Raw genomic sequence first — 27,789 nt, forward strand, 5'->3', positions numbered from 1 at the left:
TCTCAGCCTTCCAGATTATCCCCTTTTCCTTCAATATGGTCAGAACATTTTCCAGCTCTCAAAGTTCTCCCCTTTTCCATCAATATGGCTAGCTTACTGTCAAATAAATTAGGACTTCATATAGAAAATAGATGAAAACTTCAATAACCTTGAATAATAAATTGTAGAAGACTGTGGATGCCGTGCCAAACTGAAAGGCATCTGTTTGAATAGGAAAGCTCCTTCTAGAGTGACAAATTAAATTAAATGACATTACTCTTTATGGAGCACGTGCCTTTATGATGCTGCTTCTTGTTAGGAGTTGCTAAATGCATATTGGGAACTGATGCCCCCTGATAACGCCTGAAGGACTTTTGGGCCCCTCTGGTGACTTACTTCAGACTTCATGGAGACACGACTGAGGCCACGTCTGATCCCCACAGTGCCTCCCCGACTATGAGCGAGCCTGTCTCTTCTCATATGGTGCCCTGTCAAACTGCTCTGCCAAAGTGGGATTAGGCCCTAGCCTTCTGTCTAGCGAGGCGCTTTGCTACCAGACCCTATTGACTATGTAGAGCATTGACCCCACTGAGTGGCAAATTCATTTTTTCCCCTGTTCCTTTTTCTCCCATGCCCTTCTCTATTCCCTTCCCCCCATCCTCCTCCCTATCCCACATACTTACCCTATGTATTCTAGCAATTTTGGGTTTATCTGTCAGCCATTTCACAAAAAATATGAGTCCGTAATGCAGACTGTATTGTAGCTATGCTGTAACTGTCTACTGTAAAACTCAATAAATACATTTTTTAACAAATGGCATTACTCTTCATGTAGCACTATTTGATGGTACTGAGATGCAATATCTAGCATGGGAAAATCCTAGTATCCTTCAAAAGGGTTTATCTTTCAGTGATGTTGGACAGCAATTATGGTTTACCTAAATTCAAGCGTTCAAGTCCCTGAAGTAAAATCACACTTTAAGAGGTCCACTGGGTTTGTATGTTAAAGCACTGGGCAATAACCACTCCAATTCTTTTATCGGTCCAGTCATATCCTAGACAAATAAACTGTCCAACTCTCTCTTCAGTTCTGCTTTAACAGGTAAGGGAATCCTCCTTCTCTTGTGTACCACAGGTTCTGCTCAACCTATATGTTTTCTCAACTCGGTAAACAAATTTGGATACTTTAACTCCCACTCTGTTTGTCCCAATGAACACACACACAAATGCTCTTTTCTAAATAAGACCTGTCCAGGATTATTAAGATTAAGCATTATTTCCTGAATTTACTGCTCTAACTACTCCAACAAACATGCAGAATCGTAGGCCACACACACCACATGAGGGATGGAATTTCCTTTAAATGACAAAATAGCCTCAAACTCACTCAACACATCTAGGAGATTGCCATCATATGCTACTTTGGTCTGACAAAACATTAGATTTTGAAACTTGGACCATTTATTCACTCGAATTAGGGTAAACTAGGATCCTGATGCCACCATCGTTTTAACATCCAAACGACCCATATTGATATGGCAGAAATGTCTCCTAATGGTATTTTTGACTCGATTGCTTCCCAGATGATGATCATCAACATATACTGAATCCAAACCTATAACCACACTTTTCTCACAAGAATGGGGCTCCTTGGATTCTTTGTCGACATAACCTAATACATTAACAGTTTTTGTAATTATCCCCTACTTTTTGCATTTATGACAGATTCATGCAGTTGCCAGACATCACTTAGCATGGCCCAAATGACAACTGCTATCACATCTGTAGCACTCTAAACTCTTAAGTCTTCTGCCAAGTAATGTGCTTTGTTTTATTTTGTTGGATCTGCCAGAAACATCCACGCTATGGACACTTGGCAGATGCAGTGTTAACATTTCGATCACACAAGTCGCAATACATTCAATACCAGAGCCAACTTCAATGTCTTTGTACAAAGCCAAGTTTGGAGTACTGAAGAATATCTCCTGGATTTTCCATTTTTTTACACCACCTGATACCTCATCATCTTCTCTTCAAACATGTTGTACTCACATGTGGCAGCAAGAACTTTAACAGCTCCCACAAAACTTTCAGTGGGCTTCCCAGGAAGTTGATTTCCCTGATAAAACCGGTGTTTCTTAAATATGACATTTTTGCAAGTCTCAAAACACGAGTCCAAAATTTTTATGGCTGAGGCATATTCACTTATCTCCCTCCCAGTACAATCTCCAGAGCAAAATGTTTGGGTACTTCCCTGCCTACCAGAGACAATGGCCCTCATTATGACCCTGGTGGTCCATGAACCGCTAAGGCCGCTGCGGCGGTCTCACCGCCACAGGTCCGGATGTGACGACTGCCATATTACGACCGTGGCGGTTTGGCCACTTCCAAACCGCCACTTTCCTGCCTGTCCCGCCACTTTACCACGGCACGTCGGGCTGGAGGTTTCCACCTCCAGCCCGGCAGGAGTCGAATAACTGGTGATCTCTGCCATGAAAATGCTGGTGGAAAGGTATCCAGATGACAGGAACTTGCATTCCTGTCACCGGGATACCCCCCCAAACACCTCCATACACACGAATGCATGCACCCACTCACACACAGACACACCTGTACTCCCATATTCACTCACAACATTCATGCCCACAGACACACATACATACCCATACACATCACACATGCATACACTCTCCATGCCCCCTCACTCATCTTCACACAATCACACCCCATCACAAATCGTACCTAACTGCACACACACACACACACACACACACCATATACACATACAAACATGCAGACACTCACACCCTGTCCACATGCATAGGCACACGCACCCCGACCCACTATACACATTTACCCACACATGCATCACCATTATTTACACACAGACACACATGCACGCAAGCACAAACACTTCCCCTTCCCCCCAAATTCATGGCACGCATACACACACTCACACACAACCATTCACTCCCCCACCCCCTCCCTTTGCGGATGACACTTACCTCATCCGACAAGGTGCTCCTCCGTGAGGGGACAGGACCCGGCACTCCCACCGCCAGCAGCACCCCATCACCAGATGACCGCCACGCAGAATTACAGGTCATCATTTTGTGGGTGGTCTTTTTCTGGTGTTGCGGTGCTGGCAGTGGAACCGCCTAAGTGATGCCAACCACCTCACGAATGTCGCCGGATATCCAACCACCGGCGATGTGGATATCCGGTGGCAGTCATAATGCAGCGGCCAGCACTGGTGGTTTTCTGGCGGCCGTGGCTGCGGCAGTCTTCGGAAAAGACCGCCGCAGCCATAATGAGGGCCAATGTCTTAATAAGATGTACTTTTTTCTTTAGGGTAAAGGCATCTCCCTCAATTACTTTTATAAATGCCTCAAATCAGTCTTTTTCCCAGAGTTCCCAAACAATATCTGGTGTACTGGGATCAGACAGGAAGACAGCTGAAAAACACCACTCTAAAGTTGAACGGTGCCACTGTTCAGAGATGCCTCAACCAGTAAAACTGCACACTCAGCAGTTTCCTTCCTGGCTCATACAAGAAATACTTGGAGAGGTGTCGGGAATTTTTAAATTACCATTTATGCCCTCCAAGCACCTTGTCAATTGCAGACATAAATTTGGGTAAACAAAAGATTATCACAAAATATTAGAAATTGAAGTGCATAGTGTGCACATCACCGATAAATTGCTGAACACTTCGCAGAGACTGTGCAGTAATGGCTCCTTGCCATGTAAAATCCATGGTGTGTGCATCACTAATACAGCATAATCACACAATTGTCCTAAAAACTCACTGTTGTACATGTTGTTTGTGTCACTGAATCGAACACACACATGAATAAACGTCACTCAGAACACCTTGATGTCGGCTGGAAGGTGTTGCTATCACTGGTAAAATTAAAAGCACTACAAGTCAAAAATCAAACCGTACACCTAGATCCTGTGAGTGGTGTGCGCAATTAAGTGAATGGATCCCATGTCGATATCTGGAACGCGCACTCCAGTGTGTGTGTTGTTGGTCGCCAGCTCAACGCCGCTGACCATGATGTGAAAGCAGCATGTTGTGTCCATTGTGGTGACTCCAGATCGCACAGCGCCCTCCAACATTAACAATGGAATGTGTCTGCTTTCCAGCACCAGAGACCTCTTGCTGAGGTAGGCAATGGTGAATTTAAAAAGAGCTTGTTTTCTCAACATAGGGATGCCTTTGTCGATTCTGACACCTGAAAATAAGCATTTGCAATTCAATAGATCTCGCATTTGTTTGAGTTAGAGCTATTGGCATTGTAAATTCCAATAGAATACCACTTTTGCCACCCCATCATCAGAGTTGCTGGCTGGCTAACACAACTCCCCCCCCAAAAAAGACACAAGACAGACACGGAGGCGTAATAAACTAGCAGGGGTACCCAAACATATCAAGAGTGTTCAAACAGTCATAGTGTAATAAGGAAGTTAAGTTGGCCTGAATTATGGTCATAATTATAATATGAAGAGATTATTAAAACATATAAAATTATCATATAAACCTTTATCAGAAAGAAACTTTTGGTATTAGTCTGTAAGCTCAAAATAGCCCCTAAAGGGCACCATAACAAAAATATCATTTTTAAGAAACATGATCATGTAACCATATTGTTAGCCTCTAGAAGGGGAAACCCTATGAAAAGAAAACAGGAGAAAGTAATGTAATGCAGTGTAACCATACACTTAGCCCCTAGAGGATGTTTTAGGGTTAACAGACCTTCTGCAATTATATAACAAACAAGGCCCTTAAAACAAAACTTCTCCCAGCCGTAAAACAAAAGTTCTAGCCACGAGAAAGCTTAAAAAGACACTGAACGGTGGGAGGGGTTATTAATTTGGAGTCCCCACTAACCTAGTGTGGGGACTGTAAGGAAATGCCTCCTTGGCATGGTTACCCCCTGCCTTTTTGCCTTTGCTGATGCTATGTTTTGAATTGAAAGTGTGCTGAGGCCTGCTAACCAGGCCCCAGCACCAGTGTTCTTTCCCTAACCTGTACTTTTGTTTTCACAATTGGCACACCCTGGCATCCAGGTAAGTCCCTTGTAACTGGTACCCCTGGTACCAAGGGCCCTGATGCCAGGGAAGGTCTCTAAGGGCTGCAGCATATCTTATGCCACCCTCGGGACCCCTCACTCAGCACAGACACACTGCTTGCCAGCTTGTGTGTGCTGGTGAGGACAAAACAAGTAAGTCGACATGGCACTCCCCTCAGGGTGCCATGCCAACCGCACACTGCCTATGCAGTATAGATAAGTCACCCCTCTAGCAGGCCTTACAGCCCTAAGGTAGGGTGCACTATACCATAGGTGAGGGCACCAGTGCATGAGCACTGTGCCCCTACAGTGTCTAAGCCAAACCTTAGACATTGTAAGCGCAGGGTAGCCATAAGAGTATATGGTCTGGGAGTTTGTCAAACACGAACTCCACAGCACCATAATGGCTACACTGAAAACTGGGAAGTTTGGTATCAAACTTCTCAGCACAATAAATGCACACTGATGCCAGTGTACATTTTATTGTAAAATACACCCCAGAGGGCACCTTAGAGGTGCCCCCTGAAACCTTATCCGACTACCTGTGTAGGCTGACTGGTTCCAGCAGCCTGCCACACCCGAGACATGTTGCTGGCCACATGGGGAGAGTGCCTTTGTCACTCTGTGGCGGCTAGTAACAAAGCCTGCACTGGGTGGAGATGCTATCACCTCCCCCTTGCAGGAGCTGTAACACCTGGCGGTGAGCCTCAAAGGCTCACCCCCTTTGTTCCAGCACCACAGGGCATTCCAGCTAGTGGAGTTGCCCGCCCCCTCCGGCCACGGCCCCACTTTTGGCGGCAAGGCCGGAGGAGATAATGAGAAAAACAAGGAGGGGTCACTGACCAGTCAGGACAGCCCCTAAGGCAACCTGAGCAGAAGTTACTCTGACTTTTAGGATCCCCCCAATAGGGATAGGAATGTGGCCCCCTCCCCTTGGGAGGAGGCACAAAGAGGGTGTAGCCACCCTCAGGGCTAGTAGCCATTGACTACTGCCCTCCCTGACCTAAACACACCCCTAAAACCTGTATTTAGGGGCTCCCCTGAACCTAGGAACTCAGATTCCTGCAACTTAAGAAGAAGAGGACTGCTGAGCTGAAAAACCCTGCAGAGAAGACGGAGATACCAACTGCTTTGGCCCCAGCCCTACCGGCCTGTCTCCCCCTTCGGAAGAAAACTGCTCCAGCGACGCTTTCCCCAGGACCAGCAACCTCTGAATCCTCAGAGGACTGCCCTGCTCTAAAAAGACCAAGAAACTCCCGAGAACAGCGGCCCTGTTCAACAAAGACTGCAACTTTGTTTCCAGAGGAGCAGCTTTAAAGACCCCTGCAATCCCCGCCAGAAGCGTGAGACTTGCAACACTGCACCCGGCGACCCCGACTCGACTGGTGGAGAAACAACGCTACAGGGAGGACCCCCCGGCGACTCCGAGACTGTGAGTAACCAAAGTTGTCCCCCCTGAGCCCCCACAGCAATGCCTGCAGAGGGAATCCCGAGGCTCCCCCTGACCGCGACTACCTGACTCTAAAATCCCGACGCCTGGAAAAGACCCTGCACCCGCAGCCCCCAGGACCTGAAGGATCGGAACTCCAGTGCAGGAGTGACCCCCAGGAGGCCCTCTCCCTTGCCCAGGTGGTGGCTACCCCGAGGAGCCCCCCCCCTTGCCTGCCTGCATCGCTGAAGAGACCCCTTGGTCTCCCATTGAAACCTATTGAAAACCTGACGCGTGTTTGCACACTGCACCCGGCCGCCCCCGTACTGCTGAGGGTGTACTTTCTGTGCTGACTTGTGTCCCCCCCGGTGCCCTACAAAACCCCCCTGGTCTGCCCTCCGAAGACGCGGGTACTTACCTGCTGGCAGACTGGAACCGGGGCACCCCCTTCTCCATTGAAGCCTATGCGTTTTGGGCACCACTTTGAACTCTGCACCTGACCGGCCCTGAGCTGCTGGTGTGGTAACTTTGGGGTTGCTCTGAACCCCCAACGGTGAGCTACCTTGGACCCCAATTTGAACCCCGTAGGTGGTTTACTTACCTGCAAGAACTAACATTAACTTACCTCCCCAGGAACTGTGAAAATTGCACTGTGTCCACTTTTAAAATAGCTATATGTGTTTTATGTAAAAAGTATATATGCTATTGTGATTATTCTAAGTTCCTAAAGTACTTACCTACAATACCTTTCAAATGAGATATTACATGTAGAATTTGAACCTGTGGTTCTTAAAATAAACTAAGAAAAGATATTTTTCTATACAAAAACCTATTGGCTTGGAATTGTCTCTGAGTGTGTGTTCCTCATTTATTGCCTATGTGTATGTACAACAAATGCTTAACACTACTCCTTTGATAAGCCTACTGCTCGACCACACTACCACAAAATAGAGCATTAGTATTATCTCTTTTTGCCACTATCTTACCTCTAAGGGGAACCCTTGGACTCTGTGCATGCTATTCCTTACTTTGAAATAGCACATACAGAGCCAACTTCCTACAGGGACGCAGAGGCTTTTTTGTAATATCATTACTATGGGCTTGCTACCCCTAAAAAATGTAATACACTATGCCCTCTTGGGACTAAATATATGGTACACTGCATTATTTATTGCCTTTTTCATTATGTGTGGCTATGCACTCTAGGGGCTAACTATATAGTTACATGACCATGTTTCTTGCAAATTCTATTTTCATTGGGGCTGTTCTAAGTATTACAGTAATATCAACATATTAAAATATTTGTGGCATGGAAACTTGTACCATAATGCTTTGCAGGGCATTACTTTTACAAAACATTTTTGCAGATAACTCAGTCTGTGGTGGTCCTAAGACAAAGGAACCACCTTCAAAACATTGACCACAGTGTGCTCTTTCTGTCTATATCATCTCTATGTTAGTGGGGACTCCAAAATAATAATCCCTACCACCATTCATCATCTTTTTAAGCTCTTTCATGGCTGGAACATTTGTTTTATGGCTGGGAGAAGTTATGTTTTATGGACCTTGTTTGTAATATCCTTGCAATAGTCCTCCTAATCTTAAAAAGGCGTAATGTCCTATGCTATCTAGGGGCTGAGTATATAATTACATTGGATTACTTTCTCCCATTCTTTTTTATGTGGTTAAGCTCTCTAAAGGCTGACTGTTTGGTTACATGACCGGAGCAGACAAATTTAACTTAGAGTCAATGGGTAAAGGCTCCCAGGGCTAACTCTACCCACCTTGGGCATTTTCAGGCAGGCAGAAGTCTTTGGCCACACTACACTTGGGCTCTGAGGGCTGGTTGTGTGAGTGGGGAGTGCACTATGGTAACCCTAGTGTCCTCCCGCATCTAACACTAACAGCCAGTTAGGCAGTTTATTTATGCCCAACAAACTAAGAGAGAGGAGTCTAGTAGGACAAAACTGAGTTTTCACCAACCAGTAGATACACAGAATGTTTAGGGATTCTGTTTCCTTCTTTTGAAGTGTGTCTTTAATGTTATATGTAAATCCAGCAGGCCTGTCTAACAAGCTTTGACACTGTAATATCAAAACAGCTAACTGTGATTACAGCCTTTCTGGCTGGGTGGTACAAAGAAGGGCCCTGCCCAAATGTCAGCTAACATCTGCCTATGACCGGGGAGGCCTCTTTACATTGTGCCCCAACTGACATGTGTTTAAACCCATCACACTTGTCAAGCAGGTCTTGACACAATACCAATGTCTGACACTGTGATGTCAACAAAAGGCCCATTGTGATGTAGGCCGGTCTGGCAGTGGGGACAAAAGAAGTGTGCAGTTCTGGGTGTCAGCTACATCTGCTTGTGACAGGATAGGTCTCTGAAGGCAATCAAAGCCTTGTGTCCAGCCCACAGGTCATCCCGTCAAAGGCACAATAAGGTCTCCCCAAACTCAATTCCTTTTGTCCTTGTTCTGGGAGGAAGTTCATACTTCATTTATGCCTACTGAAATGCTAATACTGACTGGCAGAAAAAGGAGGGCAAAATGCAGATTCAGCTTCCAGGAACTTCTGGCAGGGCAAAGGTAACTTTCCAAAAGATACTTTTCTGTAAAATCTAGAAGTCTTGACTGTTGAATTGGATTGTTGATAAGTATTGCAAATAGTTATTTAATTATTTTTCTAGCTGGTTCAATTCATGATAAACAGTATTGGTGTTGAATATTGCATCCTAGTGTTTTCCTATGGAACAGTAAGGCTTACTACAGTGAAAATAGCACGGAGGTGCTAATTACATGTTTAACATTAAATGTTTACATGTCCTTCTTTTAAATACCATGTATCCTGCCTTGTGGGCAAAAAGGCCTGTTAGTGGGCTTATGAACAATAAGGCCTACTTATGGGTGCCATAAATATTTAAAAGGAAGACTTAAGCCTGTCCAAAGGGGTTATTTGACAGACTGAATTTGTAGGATAAAACTACAGAGCCAGGCAACAATAGTAGGACTGGATACATATTTTACAATCCCACTCCAGTGGATGGCACTATGAGTGATGCATTCCACTGATGGCATTTAACTTACAGGCCCTGGGTACTCTTGGTACCATATATTAGGGGCTTACGGGAAAAATATGTAAGCCAATGAGGTGCATACCAATTTTTCAACAATTGAAAGCAGCAGCATAAGCATCTTACCACTGGTTAGCTGGGGTAAAGTGCACAGAGTTCTATAACCAGCAAAAAGAATTCCCTGAAAACAATCTGGGGTGACTGCAGAAAAAGGCAAATTTCCAACAAAGATGGAGAATGCCTTTGAGAACGTAAGTAAAAAGTCTGGCACCTCTCCAAAAAAAGGAACATATTATAGGTTTCAGACAGTGAAAGGCAAGCACTCGAGCTGGTGAGACTTCACATCATAGGGTTGTATTCATAATGTAACTTTCACATAAACCAGTAGTAAACCAAGAAAATGTGATACATCAAATGGCAAACATTTAGAAACACCTACTTTAATGCATAATTATAAGGAGACCATAAAACATGAGAAACATAATCAGGCATTGGCGCAGCAAGTCAAAACAATACACAGTGCATGAGTTAAAAGTAGACCCAGACAAAGATTCCTGAATATGTTTCAAATACAGGGGCATTCCGCAAATGGCTGGCTTCTTCAAGAACACAAATGGAAACATTTCAGCTCAGCAAAATAAAAACCACCACAAAATGAATTCTACTTTGTTTATTTTCTGAAAGGAGAAAACACAGAACAGAAACATGCAGGTCGGAAACTCAGCCAAATTTTCTCTGTTCCTGAAAACAAATGTCAATGCCTGCTAACTTTGGTCTAGTCATGTGAAATGAAGAACGATTATGCTAACTAAAACACAGTTAAATCAAGCATTATTTTCTATTTATTAAAAATGTCCTAAATGGGCGCATGTATTCTCCTTTATCATCTAATTTGCTATTTGTCTCTATTGGTAGAACACACTCAGGTGTTGTCTCTAGATGTTTCACTGTCTTCTTGCACTGTTGGCTTAGCAGGCATTTGGGCGCTTCGAATACTGGAGGACAGGAAAACTTTGTCAAGGTGATTGGCCTTGCTACATGCCGAGCACGTTTTCATTCTGGCAAGACATGGGCTGTACTGATGGGCTAGGTTCCTAAGGTAGCTGCAGGTTCTGCTGCTTTTCTTCAGAGAGAGCTTCCTCATTGCCCCACTTGCCCTTATTACCAGACCTGGAGGTTTTGCTTCGATCAACTTGGTGGCCAGTGTTGCTTTGATGCGAGGCACAAGAGCATTTGACAGTGCAAATGATCTGGCTACTACCAGCATTGTTGGCAATGGCAGTTTGTCTTACCTTAAAAAAGTCTCTTCTGATGTGGTTTACATGGCACCCATGGATAATCTATACTCTGATCTTTTCTTCTGTAGTAATGAAACTGCATGTACTGGCCAACTCACTGTGGCGGGCAGAGAAAATGTTAATTGTTTCCTTCTGGCCTTGTTTGGCTTTGCGTAGGAGGGAATGCTCATCGTCTGGGTTGCCTTGAGAGCTCAATTGAGCATTGAGTGTGGTGAGTGTGGCATCATACTCTTTGGGTAGACCTGAGTCTGCCAAGGTTTGGAAGAGCTTGTGAGCTTCATCACCAGCAAAGTGTAGGAGCAATGTCCCCTTAGAAGTGGGGTTAGTTTCCTTTCTTGGTGCAAAAAGGTAATTCTCGAACCATTCGACCTAGGACCGCCACCTTTGAGGAGGTGAGAGGACAGCATATCAAATAGTTGAATGAGCACAGCAGCATTAGTTAGCATAGTTGCTCTTGTTTTGTGTAGTTTCCCTGTACTGGGGACTGTTTTGAATATGTGTCATTGTTTATGGGTAGGTGCCTTGTGACAAGATAAAAATGTGGTTCATGAAGGAGCCACACAGAAGTGACACTTAGTGCCTATATGTGGAAAGTACCCTGCACAAACATCTTAAAGCTCACAGTGTGGTACATTCTTAGCAAGATGGTGGCATTACCATTTTATTCACCACATGGCAGCTTGCTGTGGCCTACCACCGGATGGCCTTGGCACTGCAATGGGCTGGATCTCATAGAACCAACACTTTAAATTCATCTGCTCGTACCTTGGAACACTGGCCATGGCCTGTCACTCTTATGAGGAGGGCGGGGGCAAGATGAATCATGCTTGCATCGTGCTGCTATCCAGGGTGGGTCACACCATATCAGTCGTTTGTGCAGTTTGATCGGTGCCGGACCGGCCTGTGTAGATGGTTTGTTGTTGAAAGCATGTTATATGATGCCTGCCTCGTTGTCAAGTTGCTCTGTAGTTCCCAGTGTGGTGTTGCCAGGCAACACATGGCAATACAAACATAGACATACAAGTGTGTGGAGTGCATAGGCACTGCACACCAGCTCACTGTCCAAATGCGTGGCACCCTTTCTTTACAGTCTTCACTGAAGCACCCTGATAAGATCATCACCAAACAGCAAGCAGGGTCACCTCTCTGTGCACCAGCAAACCATAGAGAACAACCTTGTAACATTTGTATATGACGTTGGATCACAGTTTACATGGTGGATTCTGACACTCTGACTTGTGTTTTGAATGTTCTTAGCCAAGTCAAACCGTTGGCTTTGCTCTCCCAATTAATTTGCTGGGTTGCCCGCCTCTATTTTGCATGACGATTCTTTTAAAATTTGGCTAGTATTTTGGATATGGTTGTGGGAAACTGACACTTTGTTGCAGTACCCCTCCACACACACTTTTTGCCTGGTTTCTGGATGCAACGTGGACTGGAGTGCACTAGGATCCTGCAAACCAGGTTCCCAGTGCCAGTGTTCTTTGCCTAAAAATTGCAATGGTAATTGGCAACACCTTTAGCTGCCACTATAAGTCCCTAGTAAATAGTACTTAGGTACCCAGGGCATGGGGTACTAAGGGTAGACCCCTGAGGGCAAGAACATTGATTGTGCCATCCTCTAGGGCCATGCATCCAGATGCACCCAGCACTGCCTTTGCAGGCTGAGTACCCTGATGCAATCCTAAAATGCAAACCTGATATGGCATGCTGCCTGTGTGCCCTGTCCACTACACACTGCATGCAATATAGATAAGTCACCCCTCTGGAAGGCCTTCCTGCCCTAAGACAGGGTACACTATACTGTATGTGAGGGCATAGCTGCATTAGCAATATACCCCCACTGTGTCCTTGCCAAACCTAGGACACAGTGAGTGAACAGAGAAGCCATTTTAAATGCATGTACTAGACACTGGTCAGTACGAGTTTCACAGCTACATGATGGCCTCTCTGAACGCTGGGTTGTTTGGTATCAAACAACTCAGAATGATAAATCCAAACTGGTATCTGTGTTGAATTTATCATAAAATGTACCCAGGGGTCACCTTAGAGGTGCCCCCTGCAAAAGCTAACTACCCTGGCATGGTTGCTGGCTGGTCACATCCAGCCTGCCACCTCTAGACACAAATCTGCATCCCTGGGGTGGGGGCCTCTGCTCTCTGGGATGTAAACACAGCCCTTCCTGGGTGGAGGTGTCACACCCCCTCCCTCAGGAATGTGCCCCTCCCTGTTGGCATGCTTTAAAGGGTTTACCTCATATGAAACTTGCCCACCAGGCCTGCTGCTAGCAGCAGAAGGCCTCCCCATTGCAAACCCCCACTTTTTCTCAGGAGCGACTTGCGGGAAAACACATAAAGGACGTGGCCCTACCTAGCATGCACCACCCCTAAGGTTTTGTATGTGAGGTGGACTCTCCATTTCATTTTCCTCCATCTTGGATGGAAGGGAAATAGCCAATCAGGTGTAGGGAAGTCACCTCTGTCCACAGGAGGTGGTCACTTAGTGGGAGTAGCCACCCTAAAGTAGATGACCCACTGGTCACTACCAGGTTCACCCTAAAACGGCCACTAAATACATTATTTAGGCCCTCATTACAACTTTGCCGCCCCCCAAGTTGTAACCGCCGCACGGCTGTCAATGCGGCTGCACTCCCACGGTGGCCATTTTGACATCCCCGCTAGGCCGGCGGGTGGAAACTGAGTTTCTGCCTGCCGGCCCAGCGGGGATGAGGGCGGCAACATGGGAGCCAGCTCCAAATGGAGCCGGCGGTGTTGCGGCGGTGCGACAGGTGCAGTTGCACCCATCGTGCTTTTCACTGTCTGCTATTCAGACAGTGAAAAGCTTCATGGGGCTGTGCCAAGGGGGCCCCTGCACTGCCCATGCCTAAGGCATGGTGCAGGGGCCCCCAGGGGCCCCACGACTCCCCTTTCCGCCAGCCTTTTCATGGCAGTTCCTACTGCCATGAAAAGGCTGGCGGGAGGGGGACTCGTAATCCCCTCGGCAGCCCTGGAGGATTAAATCCGCAGGGACCAACGTGGCGGTCGTAATTCCCAAGAATGCACCGTCAGCCTGTTGGCGGTGCAATCGACAAAACAGCCCTGGCGGTCCGCCAGGGTTGTAATGAGGGCCTTAGTGGCCATCCCTAGATCAGAAACTCAGATTCAGTGGGCAGAAGAAGACCAGCACCAAGAAGATCCAATGCACGAGAACTGTGGACCTGCTGCAACAAAGAAAAGGTGCCAAACCCTGCCTGCTGCACTTAGGACACATCAATCGCTACTGAGTGGCTAGACAACTGGAAACACTCTAAGAGACTGCAGAGGACATCCAGGCATCGCATATTGCCAAAGAACTCCCTCCAGAGTGGAGGTACCACTCTAAATCCACAAGGAACCAACAAGTCAGTGGGGTCCACCTCACTGACCGGGTGCAATCTCCAGAACCGGATGTCGCAGCTGGACCAAACTGCACACTGACAACCGCAAGGACAAACCCTGCAAGTGTGCCACATTTGGTGGCACTGCACCCTTGGGAACGCATCGCACTCAAAATATGAAAGAAAGAAATAATAAAGGTGAATTTGTTGATGTTTTTAAACTACTTCACAGGGAGGTACAGGCAAAGGAAGGTTCAAAGGAGGAAGAGTGGGAGTTAGAGCTTTTGGCCAAAGTACCTACCACTATAGACAATTGGACTTCAGCTTTCTTGATATATGCGAGCATCTATTGTGAACGTTATCCAGCGAAGTGTGTAGCTTTGTTTAAATAGATGGACATTGTGTGTAGAGCCCATCTGGATTATGGGGGTTTTGTTTGGTTTCGGTATGATGAGGAGTTCAAGGCAAGGATGGCTATTTGTCCTGACAAGGCGTTGGGAGAGACTGACAATGAACTGTGAAAGCAATGGCTTTGTACTGCTAGTAATGCGCCATTAATGCATACAACTAGTCGGTTCCCTTTACAGTATAAACCCTTTAAGGGCCTCCCCACAAATATGGGGAGGGGAATGTGCCAAAAGGACAGTTGCCTCAGAATGGAGCATGCTGGCCATTCAACAGTGGAGTGTGAACAAGACAGCAATGCAAATTTAGGCATGACTACTCAAGTTGTGGGAGTAGGCATCCGGTTTACCAATGTTTTGGTGGTATGCAGTGGGGATGGCAAGGCAACCAAGGTAGAGGCAGTGATAGGGGCAGGGGCACCCTCCACCATGTGGTGGTTAAAGGGCCCTACTCCTATTAAAGTGGAGATGCTGAAATATTGGCTGCGTTTTTATTCAAGAGAATCTAATGCAAAAATGATGTTTTCAGTATTGATGAAGGTTTTTGTTTGTGCTATCAGGGACCTAGAATCCAGAGATGGCCAAGGAATTTGAGCTCTGCGATGGAGCAACCTGAAGTGGTTCGAGCTAAGCTACAGAAAGAATTGGAGTTTGGGAGAATTGTGGGCTGAAGCCATCCCACCAATACACCACTCCGACCAAAAAAAGCGTTAACCATTGTACCACAGTAAGGGAGATAGGAATGAGGATGTAGGATCTGATTCAACAGTCCATAGCTCCGTCTACACAATTATGATCAGGCTTGGTCAGAATTTCTAAAATCAGATGCACTTTTACTAAGTACAATGCTGTTACGTGCTTAATTGAAGCCAAAGCTTCGGATATTATGGAAATACACTGTCTTGACTCTCGAAGAGGCGTTATCATATTTTACGATTACATAGGAAACATTTTGAGGTGTCAATTTGTGCACGAGCTCTAAAATCCGAGCCAGCCTCTGAGATCAGCTCTGTCTATAAATCTGTTGGTCCGCCCACCGCTAATCCGAACACCAAGAGCAATTTTAGCTAAAGGTGTCGATATGCACCTGCTTGAGAACAACACACATAACTATAGCCTTGAAACTAAAGACCAGAGACGGGACGTGACGTTGAGTCACGTGGGCTAGGCCGTTGCTCATGTTAATTCCTCTAATGGGAACTAGTCACTGGCGTGGCACTGAGGGCGGGGAGTTGGGCGGGAGCCGAAGCTTCTCTTAGCCAAACAGTCTCTTCCTCCTCCACTCGGTATACAGCCGGAGCCCAGAGAGCACAGCATCGCCCACGGACAGGACCTGACATGGAGATCTCCGAGAGCCAGCACAAGAAAGTGAAGCTGAACAACAAACTGCAGAACTGGGTGAGCACGGGAGGGCGGGAGTGCTTGGGAGAGACACAGGCTGCAGTCGGCTATAGGTTGTGCTTTCTACCGCTGCCAGGTAGCGACAACCGACAGCATCCTCAGAACCACTCAGCGCTCGGTGCCCAGTACCATCAAGAATTTCAGACACTAGAAATCAGGAACCTTGATATCCTGAGGCTCGGGACCTCGGAGCTCTGAACACCCCCCTACCTGCTGCCCTCAGCCCCCCAGACTTGCCTTCGCTGAAGACCAGCGACAGCAAACAAACGCATGTCTATTTAGGGCAGCAACTGCTGATTTGTTTTTTATTTTTACTTTTGTTATGTCCATAAATATACATATGTCTTTAAATAAATATATATTTACTTGCTCTGTCCTTACAGACCTCACCCCATTGCAAGCCAATGGGCAAAGATCATTTCTCCTTTTTGCATCCTCATAACGCCTTAATTTAAGTTATCCCAACTATTGGTGTGCATGCTTGGATTTTGAAACCAATAGCCTTGAACTACACTCTAAGCACCAGAGAGCGCATCACGTAGCTGTGCACTGGGTACTGATGACACTTGTATCCCTGATAGTTCACCCCTCCTCCGAGACCTGCAGCTGACTGCCGCCTCAAGTTTTAAATCGCCCAGGACCTGCAACACCTTAAAATCTCCAAAGACCTCCTGTGTCCCGTCTGCTCACCCGAGACCTGCTTCCCAATACTTAAAGCGGCCTGCCCACCCTCAAGACATTTAGGAGAAACTTGAAGCACCCGCTTGCCTGAGGCCTACAGCACCTTGGTGCTCCTCCCGGGACCTGCAACTTGCATGAACCCACAAAACACTTGTAGCTTTGTCCGTGCCTCCTGAGAGCCTTGGGGTCTTGTCTGGGTCTGCTAAGAGACCTGCAGCCCTGTCGCTGCCCCTCTAGAGACTGGCTCCCTTGTCTGTGCCCCCATGAGAGATGCTTGGAACCTTGGCTGTGCCCCCATGAGAGATGCTTGGAGCCTTTTCTGGTCCCCCAAGAAAGCCTTGCAGCCTTGTCTGTGCCCCCCAAGAAAGCCTTGCAGCCTTGTCTGTGCCCCCCAAGAAAGCCTTGCAGCCTTGTCTGTGCCCCCCAAGAAAGCCTTGCAGCCTTGTCTGTGCCCCCCAAGAAAGCCTTGCAGCCTTGTCTGTGTCCCCCAAGAAAGCCTTGCAGCCTTGTCTGTGTCCCCCAAGAAAGCCTTGCAGCCTTGTCTGTGTCCCCCAAGAAAACCTTGCAGCCTTGTCTGTGTCCCCCAAGAAAACCTTGCAGCCTTGTCTGTGCCCCCCAAGAAAGCCTTGCAGCCTTGTCTGTGCCCCCCAAGAAAGCCTTGCAGCCTTGTCTGTGCCCCCCAAGAGAGACTCACATCCTTGTCTATTCCCAAAGGACTCGCAGCCTTGTCTGCGCCCCCTGCAAGAGAGACTGCGAGAGAGACTCGCAGCCTTGCCTGCGGCCCCTAGCAAGAGAGACTCGCAGCCTTGCCTGCGGCCCCTAGCAAGAGAGACTCGCAGCCTTGCCTGCGGCCCCTAGCAAGAGAGACTCGCAGCCTTGCCTGCGGCCCCTAGCAAGAAGAGAGACTCGCAGCCTTGCCTGCGGCCCCTAGCAAGAAGAGAGACTCGCAGCCTTGCCTGCGGCCCCTAGCAAGAAGAGAGACTCGCAGCCTTGCCTGCGGCCCCTAGCAAGAAGAGAGACTCGCAGCCTCGCCTGCGGCCCCTAGCAAGACAGACTCGCAGCCTCGCCTGCGCCCCTAGCAAGAGAGGCTCGCAGCCTCGCCAAGAGAGGCTCGCAGCCTCGCCTGCGCCCCCAGCAAGAGAGGCTCGCAGCCTCGCCTGCGCCCCCAGCAAGAGAGGCTCGCAGCCTCGCCTGCGCCCCCAGCAAGAGAGGCTCGCAGCCTCGCCTGCGCCCCCAGCAAGAGAGGCTCGCAGCCTCGCCTGCGCCCCCTGCAAGAGAGACTCGCAGCCTCGCCTGCGCCCCCTGCAAGAGAGACTCGCAGCCTCGCCTGCGCCCCCTGCAAGAGAGACTCGCAGCCTCGCCTGCGCCCCCTGCAAGAGAGACTCGCAGCCTCGCCTGCGCCCCCTGCAAGAGAGACTCGCAGCCTCGCCTGCGCCTCTTTAGAGAGAGGCTCGCAGCCTCGCCTGCGCCTCTTTAGAGAGAGGCTCGCAGCCTCGCCTGCGCCTCTTTAGAGAGAGACTCGCAGCCTCGCCTGCGCCTCTTTAGAGAGAGACTCGCAGCCTCGCCTGCGCCTCTTTAGAGAGAGACTCGCAGCCTCGCCTGCGCCCCCAGCAAGAGAGACTCGCAGCCTCGCCTGCGCCCCCAGCAAGAGAGACTCGCAGCCTCGCCTGCGCCCCCTGCAAGAGAGACTCGCAGCCTCGCCTGCGCCCCCTGCAAGAGAGACTCGCAGCCTCGCCTGCGCCCCCTGCAAGAGAGACTCGCAGCCTCGCCTGCGCCCCCTGCAAGAGAGACTCGCAGCCTCGCCTGCGCCCCCTGCAAGAGAGACTCGCAGCCTCGCCTGCGCCCCCTGCAAGAGAGACTCGCAGCCTCGCCTGCGCCTCTTTAGAGAGAGGCTCGCAGCCTCGCCTGCGCCCCCTGCAAGAGAGACTCGCAGCCTCGCCTGCGCCTCTTTAGAGAGAGACTCGCAGCCTCGCCTGCGCCTCTTTAGAGAGAGACTCGCAGCCTCGCCTGCGCCCCCAGCAAGAGAGACTCGCAGCCTCGCCTGCGCCCCCAGCAAGAGAGACTCGCAGCCTCGCCTGCGCCCCCAGCAAGAGAGACTCGCAGCCTCGCCTGCGCCCCCTGCAAGAGAGACTCGCAGCCTCGCCTGCGCCCCCTGCAAGAGAGACTCGCAGCCTCGCCTGCGCCCCCTGCAAGAGAGACTCGCAGCCTCGCCTGCGCCCCCTGCAAGAGAGACTCGCAGCCTCGCCTGCGCCCCCTGCAAGAGAGACTCGCAGCCTCGCCTGCGCCCCCTGCAAGAGAGACTCGCAGCCTCGCCTGCGCCTCTTTAGAGAGAGGCTCGCAGCCTCGCCTGCGCCCCCTGCAAGAGAGACTCGCAGCCTCGCCTGCGCCTCTTTAGAGAGAGACTCGCAGCCTCGCCTGCGCCTCTTTAGAGAGAGACTCGCAGCCTCGCCTGCGCCTCTTTAGAGAGAGACTCGCAGCCTCGCCTGCGCCCCCAGCAAGAGAGACTCGCAGCCTCGTCTGCAACCCCCCCCACAGAGAGACTCGCAGCCTCGTCTGCAACCCCCCCCCCACAGAGAGACTCGCAGCCTCGTCTGCAACCCCCCCCCCCCCACAGAGAGACTCGCAGCCTTGTCTGCAACACCCCCCCCCCCCCCCCAACCCCACAGAGAGACTTGAAGTCTGGTCTGTACCCCCTGTAGTAGCCTTGTTGGTGCCTCCCCCAACTCCCTGGGAGACTTGGAGCTTTACCTGTGCCCTCCCCTCCCTGAAGATTTGGAGCCTTGCCTATGCCCTTCTGGGAGACTTGGAGCCTTACCTGTTCCGTCATCTTGCAGCAACGTTGGTGTGCCCCCTGGACACTTGCAGGCTTGTTGTCCATGCCCTCCCGGGAGACTTGCAGGATCTCCTGCTCCCCCATCTTCCTACAGTCTTGCTGCGCCCCCAGCAACATCTGCCCTGTCCTCTTCTGCCCTCATCTTCCTAACCCGAAAAATAAATGTAAAAAAAATGCACCAGGTTGCCAAGGCCAGACTTACTGGTTTTGCCAAACCTTGTTCAATAATGTACCTAGGGTCTTTGTTTTAGAATGAGGAAGGCCACATGCTATCACCAGGAACCCTTTGTATCTTCATAGTCAACTAAATAAATAAGCCAATTGTGTTTTTTTTTTTTTTTTTAAATCTTCTTTTAAACTATTTTGATGCCTTAACTGTTCCACTGATAGGCTTTGTGTTCTTAGCTCTTCTGCTCCAGCAAATAACTATACTGGTTGTTTGTTGGCACATCATTTATTGGGCAGCTAAACAATACAAAGATAGCATTGGACACCGCATTTTGAGATCTAGACGGCCTTTATTGCCGCTGTACTTACAAAGTGATGTTATCTTAGCATTTATTTGAGCGTTCTTATTTTTTACATAGTGCTTCCTACCACACATAGCTGTTTCTGGGTGTTTTCAATAAAGGATTTTGCTTTTACTTAGTTCAGTATTATTCATTTTACCAATCTTGGGACGCCTATTTGTTTTTTCCTGAGTTCCTCACTGGCTTTGCCTGAATCAAGGTACGAGTCCGGGGAGAACGTGGGTGGACGGCGTCCCCTTCCCAATTTTAGAGAGCTCACACTGTCCCTCTTAGCTCCAGATAGAAAGAGAATTAAATGTCTTTCTTATCTAAGAAACTTGAACTTGTGGTGTCCCTTTAAAAGTGCCTTATCTCTGTAGCTGTTCTATTATAATCAGGGCCAATAGAATTATGTGTGGGGGCAAATTAGTCAGACGGTTGACTAAATAATGCTTCAGCAAAAGTCAAATAATGCAGCACTTTTGTTAGTATTATCTCATTATGTTGGCTTTTAACGCATGTGAACTCTTCCTGGTCAAATGTTTTACCTCATTACTAACAGTTTTGACACCTAAATTCAGAAATAGGCAACTGAAAGGTCACCAGTCAACCTTTACAAAAGATCCTCCACTGCGCGGCAACGTTTGTTGCTGCTTTTTTAGTAACTTTTGTTCCGTTTGAAGTTTTGAACTAGGTTTTTTTTTTTCTTTGAAATCCGCGGTTGATGGGTTATTTGGCAAATACGGCAGATCCATAATTCTGCACAAAATGCAGCAGTCGCAAAGTCTCATAATTCCAGTGGCACTGGCTACAGCATTGGCTAGCAATTTGGCCTCGCCAGGCACATTTAACCCCAGTCAGCATATGTATTCATCAGCAAGGTCTAGAAAGTTGTTATAAGCAGCAGACTACCCGCCATTTACACCTTTGTTCCTTAACAGTGTGGAAAGGAGACTTCTTTCTGCGTTCATGCTGGTTGAACACAACTGCGGAAAAGAAACGCAGGCACATCAATCATCTCTTATAAAAAAAAAATAAAAAAAAAATACACCGGCACGTTTCCTTTCGGCGACTCTATGAAACTGCAGTTTTTAAATGTAACTAGGAAGTACTCTGCATAGATATATTTACATTAAAAGATTCTACTTAGCCACCCTTGTTTATTAACTGTAAGATACGTCTGTAGTCTTAACATGACAGCTATAAGGCGGTTGTAGTGCTTCCCTTGACGTCACCACACAACGTCATTGCACTCTGCCTATATGCTAATTAGTCCTCCATTATTTATTTTAGTACTTGGGCCTATGCCTGAATTCTGACCCAAGACCTGCTGTCGATGGCGACGTTACTTACTACTCACTGTAATTATGTTGTCAGCACAAAGAAAATGAGTTTTTAGCAAATGGGCACATTACAAATAAGTAGCGTTCGTCAGTGTCCGGTGTGTTGTTTGGACTTATAACAACCTAGTAACGCCCAATAAAAGAATGCAGTTTCGAAATACTTGTTATGTTCTGCATTTAATCTTCCATGGCTTAATAGTGGTTGGTAGTCAATGACTGGTGTTGGTGTGTTGCGTGAATTCTTTATATCAAGCTGTCCTTTTGGTGGTGGCTCTGACCCCTGCAAGTAGTGCCAGTGCTTGGAAGGACACACTGTCATATGAGCCCGTTTAACACTGATAGGACCCGGTGACGCTGCTTCGTTTGTCATCTGTAGTCAATTGACGCAGTTGTTTGCGCGAAGATCTGGTACTGGGTACAGTAGGACAGGAGGGCCTGTTCCAGTTTGAAGACATGTTATGTAGTTTAATAAGTGGTCTCTTTCACTAATTGCTGTATCTTGTAGAGTAGTGTGTGGAGAACAGGACTTGTTGAACCCAATGTCTACCTATTGTGACGTTGAAGTGAAACCGAATGAATACATGAAGATTAGAACATAATGATTGACGGACTTCTGTTTGACATATTTTTTTAAGTAACGTGTGAGGCATTAATTGTGTCCAAGATCAAAAGATGTGTTGTTGACGACTGGGTAGAGAACCCTCTGAAGGTGACGCTTAGACGTCCTTCCTTGCGCGAATCGGCATTCTGTACGTTTGTGTTTTATTGTGGCGTGGGAATTTCAACAATGTCTCCCGCCCCCTCCCTCACATTTGTTTTCACACTTGCGCCCCTCGTGTGTTTCTGTTACATTCCTTAAAGGTTTAAGACGAGACTACTGCCTGTCCTTGCAAACAGCTGTATATTACAGGGCTGTCGCTTTTTGTTTAGTCATAGCGGCCCTGTACTGAGCAAATATTGTCTGCGCGTGAAAAATAAGTGCTAGAGGACGGACAACTCGATTCTCCCTTGACAGGTTGGATTGTGTTGTTTATATATCGGGAAGGGGCCAGTTGACCTGCATATGGTCCGTCACCCTTAGAAGCTAGGAGTTTGCGTCAGCACACACACTAGCTTTGCATCCACACATCTTACACTTTCTTTTCTGATTGAATGAATTTAAGGGTGGGGGGGCTCACATGAATATTCAGCTTCCGACACCACCAGGCATTCGTTTGCAAAAGTTAACACTTTTATTTTTCACACGTGCTGTACCTTATTTCGGCTAGACGCTGCGGCGGTGGGGGTCAGTTCGCTCCGGATCATACAAGGCAACTAAGTGAAAAGCCTCTGTCTTCTGCTTCTGTAGTAGACTGTGTAGCCACCAGACCGGATTTCTAGATTTCTTACAGAAGACAATACTCTTTAAAACCATAACAAAAACTAAAGTGTAGCTTTTCGTGCTAAATACACGATCAGAATGGACGATGATTACAGTTTAACATGGGAGGAACTCAACCTCAGGGCAAATTACAAAATAAAATAAATAAAACTTCTATTTTGGTCTACCTAGCTAGCCCCATATTTCAGTGCTGTGCCTCGAAAAATATCGTGTACAGCGAGTTCTGTCCTGTGAAATTTAGTCTGCGTTTGCATGCCAGTGTTTTTTTTTTCCCCTCGTTTTTATGAGCAGAAGGCAGTGGCCTGCCCATGTTCATTGGCCAACTTATCTATATTAATGGGTATGTCCATTTAAATTGGACGTAGAAAATAACATCCCGTCTGTGTGGCAAATCTTGCCCTAGTTATTTGTTTAAAAGTGATTTTAGAAAGCGCTATGTTCTGCAGACCTGCTCCAGAGTCAGAACAGTGGGGTGGGAAGGATGAGAGGCGGGAATGGGAGGGACTCCAAGGAGTGGGGCAGTTTTCTCGAGGGAAAGGCAAGAAAGGAGAAATGTGAGGGACCACTGTGAAAGGAAGGGGGTAATGCAAGCTGGATCAGGTTCAGTTAGCAGCACTGACTGAACATTTCAGAACTAGAAAGGGAAGACAGTAGGAGATAAGCCTTTAAAGTCAAATGGGGACTTCTAGAAGTGAAGAAGCAGCAAGCAAGAGGAAAACCGGAACAACGAGCATCTGGGAAGCTCTTGGAGTACATTGTCACGGAAGGCTCGGCGGTAAAGGATGATTTCCAGTTCCTTTGTAATTTAGAAGTTGTCCTCCTGATGCGTATGTTCATGGGGCAGAATGGTCAATGGTGGAGAGCCACAGATGCACATCATTTTTTCTTCCAAGTTGCTGAGCACGTTGAGGTGGAAGCCAGCATTCACCTGGGGGGTAAAATGCATTTTCTAATCAGAGTATACCCAGGTTTCTTGCTTTGTGCACCGGAGAGGGAGATTGCCCTAGCTAATCTGACCATTTGAAAGGGAGGTGACTTGGGCTGGGATCGTCAAAGATTAGAACTTCATTCTTGGATGCACTGAGGCATTACTTACTTAATATCATCCACTCTGGAATGGAAATGAGGCAAGAGGTTATGTCTGTTAAATAAACTATATTTTGGGTTACTGGAATCGGAGCATCACCCTGCTTAGCACTTGCAAGATACAGTAAAGTTACCACAAAAAAATGAGTTAGAAGTGACCCACAGCCGTTATCTCCTCTCTGATTTTTAGGTCGAGTGTGCAGCTCTGACCTGTTGTAATCTTAAGCACGCCGACCACACGCCCATCACTATCACTCGTTCGTGGGCTTGCCTTTCAAAAATCCTTTGTTTACATTGGTAAATGCTTTGTTTGTTCCTCCTTTTGGGTGGTTTGGTTACCACCTTGGACATCGACCCTGTTACATGGATAACTGCACGCTTGCCAATACGTTTGACTGTGAGCAAACTTTCTTTTTCTGTGTCTCCTTCGCGCTCATGCTCATGGTGGTTGTGGCGCTTTGAATCTGCTTGCTATGTCAACTGTTTTACTTTTCATTTTCAATTTAAGTGGCAAGGAAAGTCCAGTTAGGAATTTACCACGTTAACAGCTCTAACTCAAGCAAACGTGAGACCCATTGCGTTGCAATTGCTTGTTTCACTTTGCCATCTGGCCGTATCTCATTTGAATAGTCTCTTTGCAATCCATTTATTTACCATTGATAATCATCTGATTAATATTGTTTCAGACAAAGGACCTGTAACGCCAACTAAAGTCGTATTTGCCTGCAGTCCTTCCTTAGATGCATGAGCAGTGGCGGAGATTGAATCATTTTAGCAAGGAGACTTATCCTTGGTGACCAGCGTAATTTTTGGAACCAGGTTCTGTGCACACCCGACTTGCATACTTTCAGCCAATGGGGCCTTTATTGACATGGCTTTCGACTCTGCAACGGTTCGTACCCCCAGAATAATAATATTTTCGTTCTGTGTTATTCCCCGATAAGGCTGCCGAAAAAAACACAAAAAAAAAAAACACTTTGCCCTGTCCTTACCGAGTGCCTTTGCCCACTGTCCTTGTTCTAAGCTTGCAGTATGATACATGTTTTTGCCTTGTCCTTCCTGCCTAGCTGACGGCACAAATCAGAAAGCTAGAATGCTGCAGCATGTCTGCTAATCCTTATGAGGATGCATAAGCACATCACCTTTGGTCTGGGTGCCTATTGTACAGAGTGCAGTCCAACGACCTGTATATTGTCTACGGACCACTCACCTGGCGGGTTAATCCTTTAATTGATATTTGATCCTTCTGCAGTACAATACATTTTTTGAGATGTATGTTCCAGAATCTCCCGGTGGTGAGAGAATGTACCAAGAGATGTAGGCATTGAGGGCCAGATGTAGCAAAGTGTTTTACCCATTCTGTGTCTATGGGAAAATGTGTTCGTACATATGGCCCTGAGTCTCAGGAAGTCAGCTACACTGTCTCTTTTTAATAGATTTTGCACATCCATTACCTTTTATCTTTTTATACGTTAGCACTCTAACAGGTGGGCTTTTATTGTTCAGTTTTTGTTCTAACCAGCTGTTGCTCACAGTGGGCCACCTTGGTTGCACACAATAGTGCATTATGAATGCAGTTAGAATAAGATCTTGCCAGGTGGAAGAAAGTTCTAGTCCTATTGAATTAAGGATGCTTGGTGTAAAACATTATTATTATTTTTTTTTTAAAGTATGAAAGGTCAAGTTTGAACTGTTCAAATTCTGTTTAGGGTATTTGTTTAAGAACAAAGAACGAGTTAACGGGATGGTCGTGCTTAGATTAGTACTTGGGGCATGGCTATGCTCTGGTCAGTCCCTGGGCCTGTTAAGGGTGGTATTAGCATTATCGGTATGTTGAGGGTTATGATTTTGCATCAAGCGGGTGTTGTTGTTAGACCCTGGAACATGATTAGAGATGGGGCTAATGTTTGTGTTAATGTTAGGTGCATAGTTGGGTTGAAGGATGGGTCAAGGTTTATGATAAGTATTGTCTGACCTATAAAATAAAAACATCGTCAAATTCACACTCTAATATTGAGGTATAACTTGAATTCCTTTTCTAACTCCTCCTACCTGGGTATTAATTTTTTTTTTTTTTTTTTGCGCAGAGGTGCGCCTTCAGGCCAACACTTTATCTAATTCAAAATTACTACTTTTCAACGGTCCCTAAAAATACTTGGGCAATTTATAACTTTCCACAAAATAATCCAGGACTGGACTTAGAATAATAAATAAACCTCCTGGAATGTTTGGGTGAAAGTTGCTCACTCCCCAAATATTCTTTCGAGGACTGGAGTTACAATAGATTTAACCCTCCATTGTCTGTCTCAAGCACTGCTGTCATGCTGCTGTGAGGACGCAATTCAGGGTAAGAAACACAAATGAGCTTCTGCCTGCAGTCAGTCATCTCAGACTCACCCTTGCTATCTGTTTGCTCCTGAAGACTTCTCCATCTCTTAAATTCTATGGAAGAATGACAGCACATCCTTCAGACACCATTGTGCTCTGTTACCTTTGTTCCAGTGTTTCTTTCCCTTGCGATTGTAAACTGTGAATAGCAGCATCTAGTTTAGAATACAATCTGTAAAGAAATAAGTATATGGATTAACAGCCCACTCATTTGAGTCCTGAGTTTAATTACAACTGTTGCAGTCCAGCATTACACTGAACTTGAGACTTTAAAATAAAAAAGTTTGTGAGACACACACCGAGGCATTCAGCTATATGTGGTACACTGCGTACTGATGCACATTACTAAAAGGACATGTCTAAGTCCAATGCACGTTTATTTCAGACCGGAAAGCGTGTATAAAAATTTAAAAATATAAACATTACATACATTATTTTTCATTACAGTGCAAGCACAAAAAAGAAAATACAAGTTCAGATATCGCAGTAAAGTTTACATGATACCCATAAGTTAGTGAACAATTATGAGCCTTGTAAAACACAAGCTTCTAAGCATAGTTCTTCAAATTATTAAATAAGCTACTTTCAAGAAAAAAGTAGCCTATTTAATAATTTGAATTATTCAGTATTTACTTAAGTCATATACTGCCTCCCTTAGGGTTTTGTCTCTTTCCCATATGTTAATTAAAGTTACCCTCAATTCAAATGATAATCCGTTTCAAAACAGTATTTTGTTCTGCATAAATTATGTAAAAGCCAAAAACATTCTAAAGCAGGAACAATAATTTTGTTCTTAGCCAGGATCAAAGGACAGAAAACTGCTCAGCAATTTATAAAGCCTACCTTTTTTTTCGTGAGGAGTGATAACGTTTTTTCTTTTCTGTGAATAGGGGAGGAAAATGAGTAAGACAAATCACATTCTGTGGACTGGTACAGCAGGCTATCCCAGTTTGAATCCATTCCTGTGCATGTGTTTGATCTCAAAGTTGGCAAAACTGCCGGCTCATCATCTACGGGTTATGCCAGTCACTCCTGACTAATGCCTGGAGGAACCTCTCTGCCCGGTTCCAATTTATCGGGGAAATATAATTTCACTACTGCCTTACTCGTCATTATTCCTCAGTACAGACTCGGGGGCATGGGATTTAATAAAATATACACTTGTCCTTGGGACATGCTGCTTCTTAAATCTACTTGTGTGAAAAAAATCTACTTGTCCCTACTATACAATTTCCTTATTTTGCCACCTCTCCGCAGATCTACATGCTGGAGGAAGCAGTTAGCAATAGTTCTAGGGCTGCAATGCCTTTGAGTCTGCAAACCCTCTAAGGTGCATGTTTTAAGGATTTTCGCCAGATCTTCTCTAATCTTTTCCCAAAATGAGAAAGGTTGGAAATTGACTTCTGACAATGGCAGTACTTGTTCTTCCTGGGTTGGGGACAAAGTGGTTGGAGGGAAAGTGAACTTGTAACGCTCAGTAGATTTTTCACATGAGCAAATCTACATGTGCATATTTGCTCATGCTAAAATACA

The 27,789-nt window shown here is 46.6% G+C and overlaps 1 protein-coding gene across 1 annotated transcript in view; it reads left to right on the top strand.

Moving 5' to 3' along the window:
• Positions 1-15,866: 15,866 nt before the first annotated feature.
• PAPSS1 (3'-phosphoadenosine 5'-phosphosulfate synthase 1) overlaps positions 15,867-27,789 on the top strand; it is a 340,888-nt gene continuing 328,965 nt past the window's right edge. The window contains exon 1 of the mRNA XM_069241180.1: positions 15,867-16,032. Coding sequence (XP_069097281.1) covers positions 15,973-16,032 — 60 coding nt within the window. The 5' untranslated portion in view covers positions 15,867-15,972. The remainder of the gene's footprint in view (positions 16,033-27,789) is intronic.

This window comes from Pleurodeles waltl, chromosome 1_2, assembly GCF_031143425.1.
Source record: "Pleurodeles waltl isolate 20211129_DDA chromosome 1_2, aPleWal1.hap1.20221129, whole genome shotgun sequence".
Lineage (NCBI taxonomy): Eukaryota > Metazoa > Chordata > Amphibia > Caudata > Salamandridae > Pleurodeles > Pleurodeles waltl.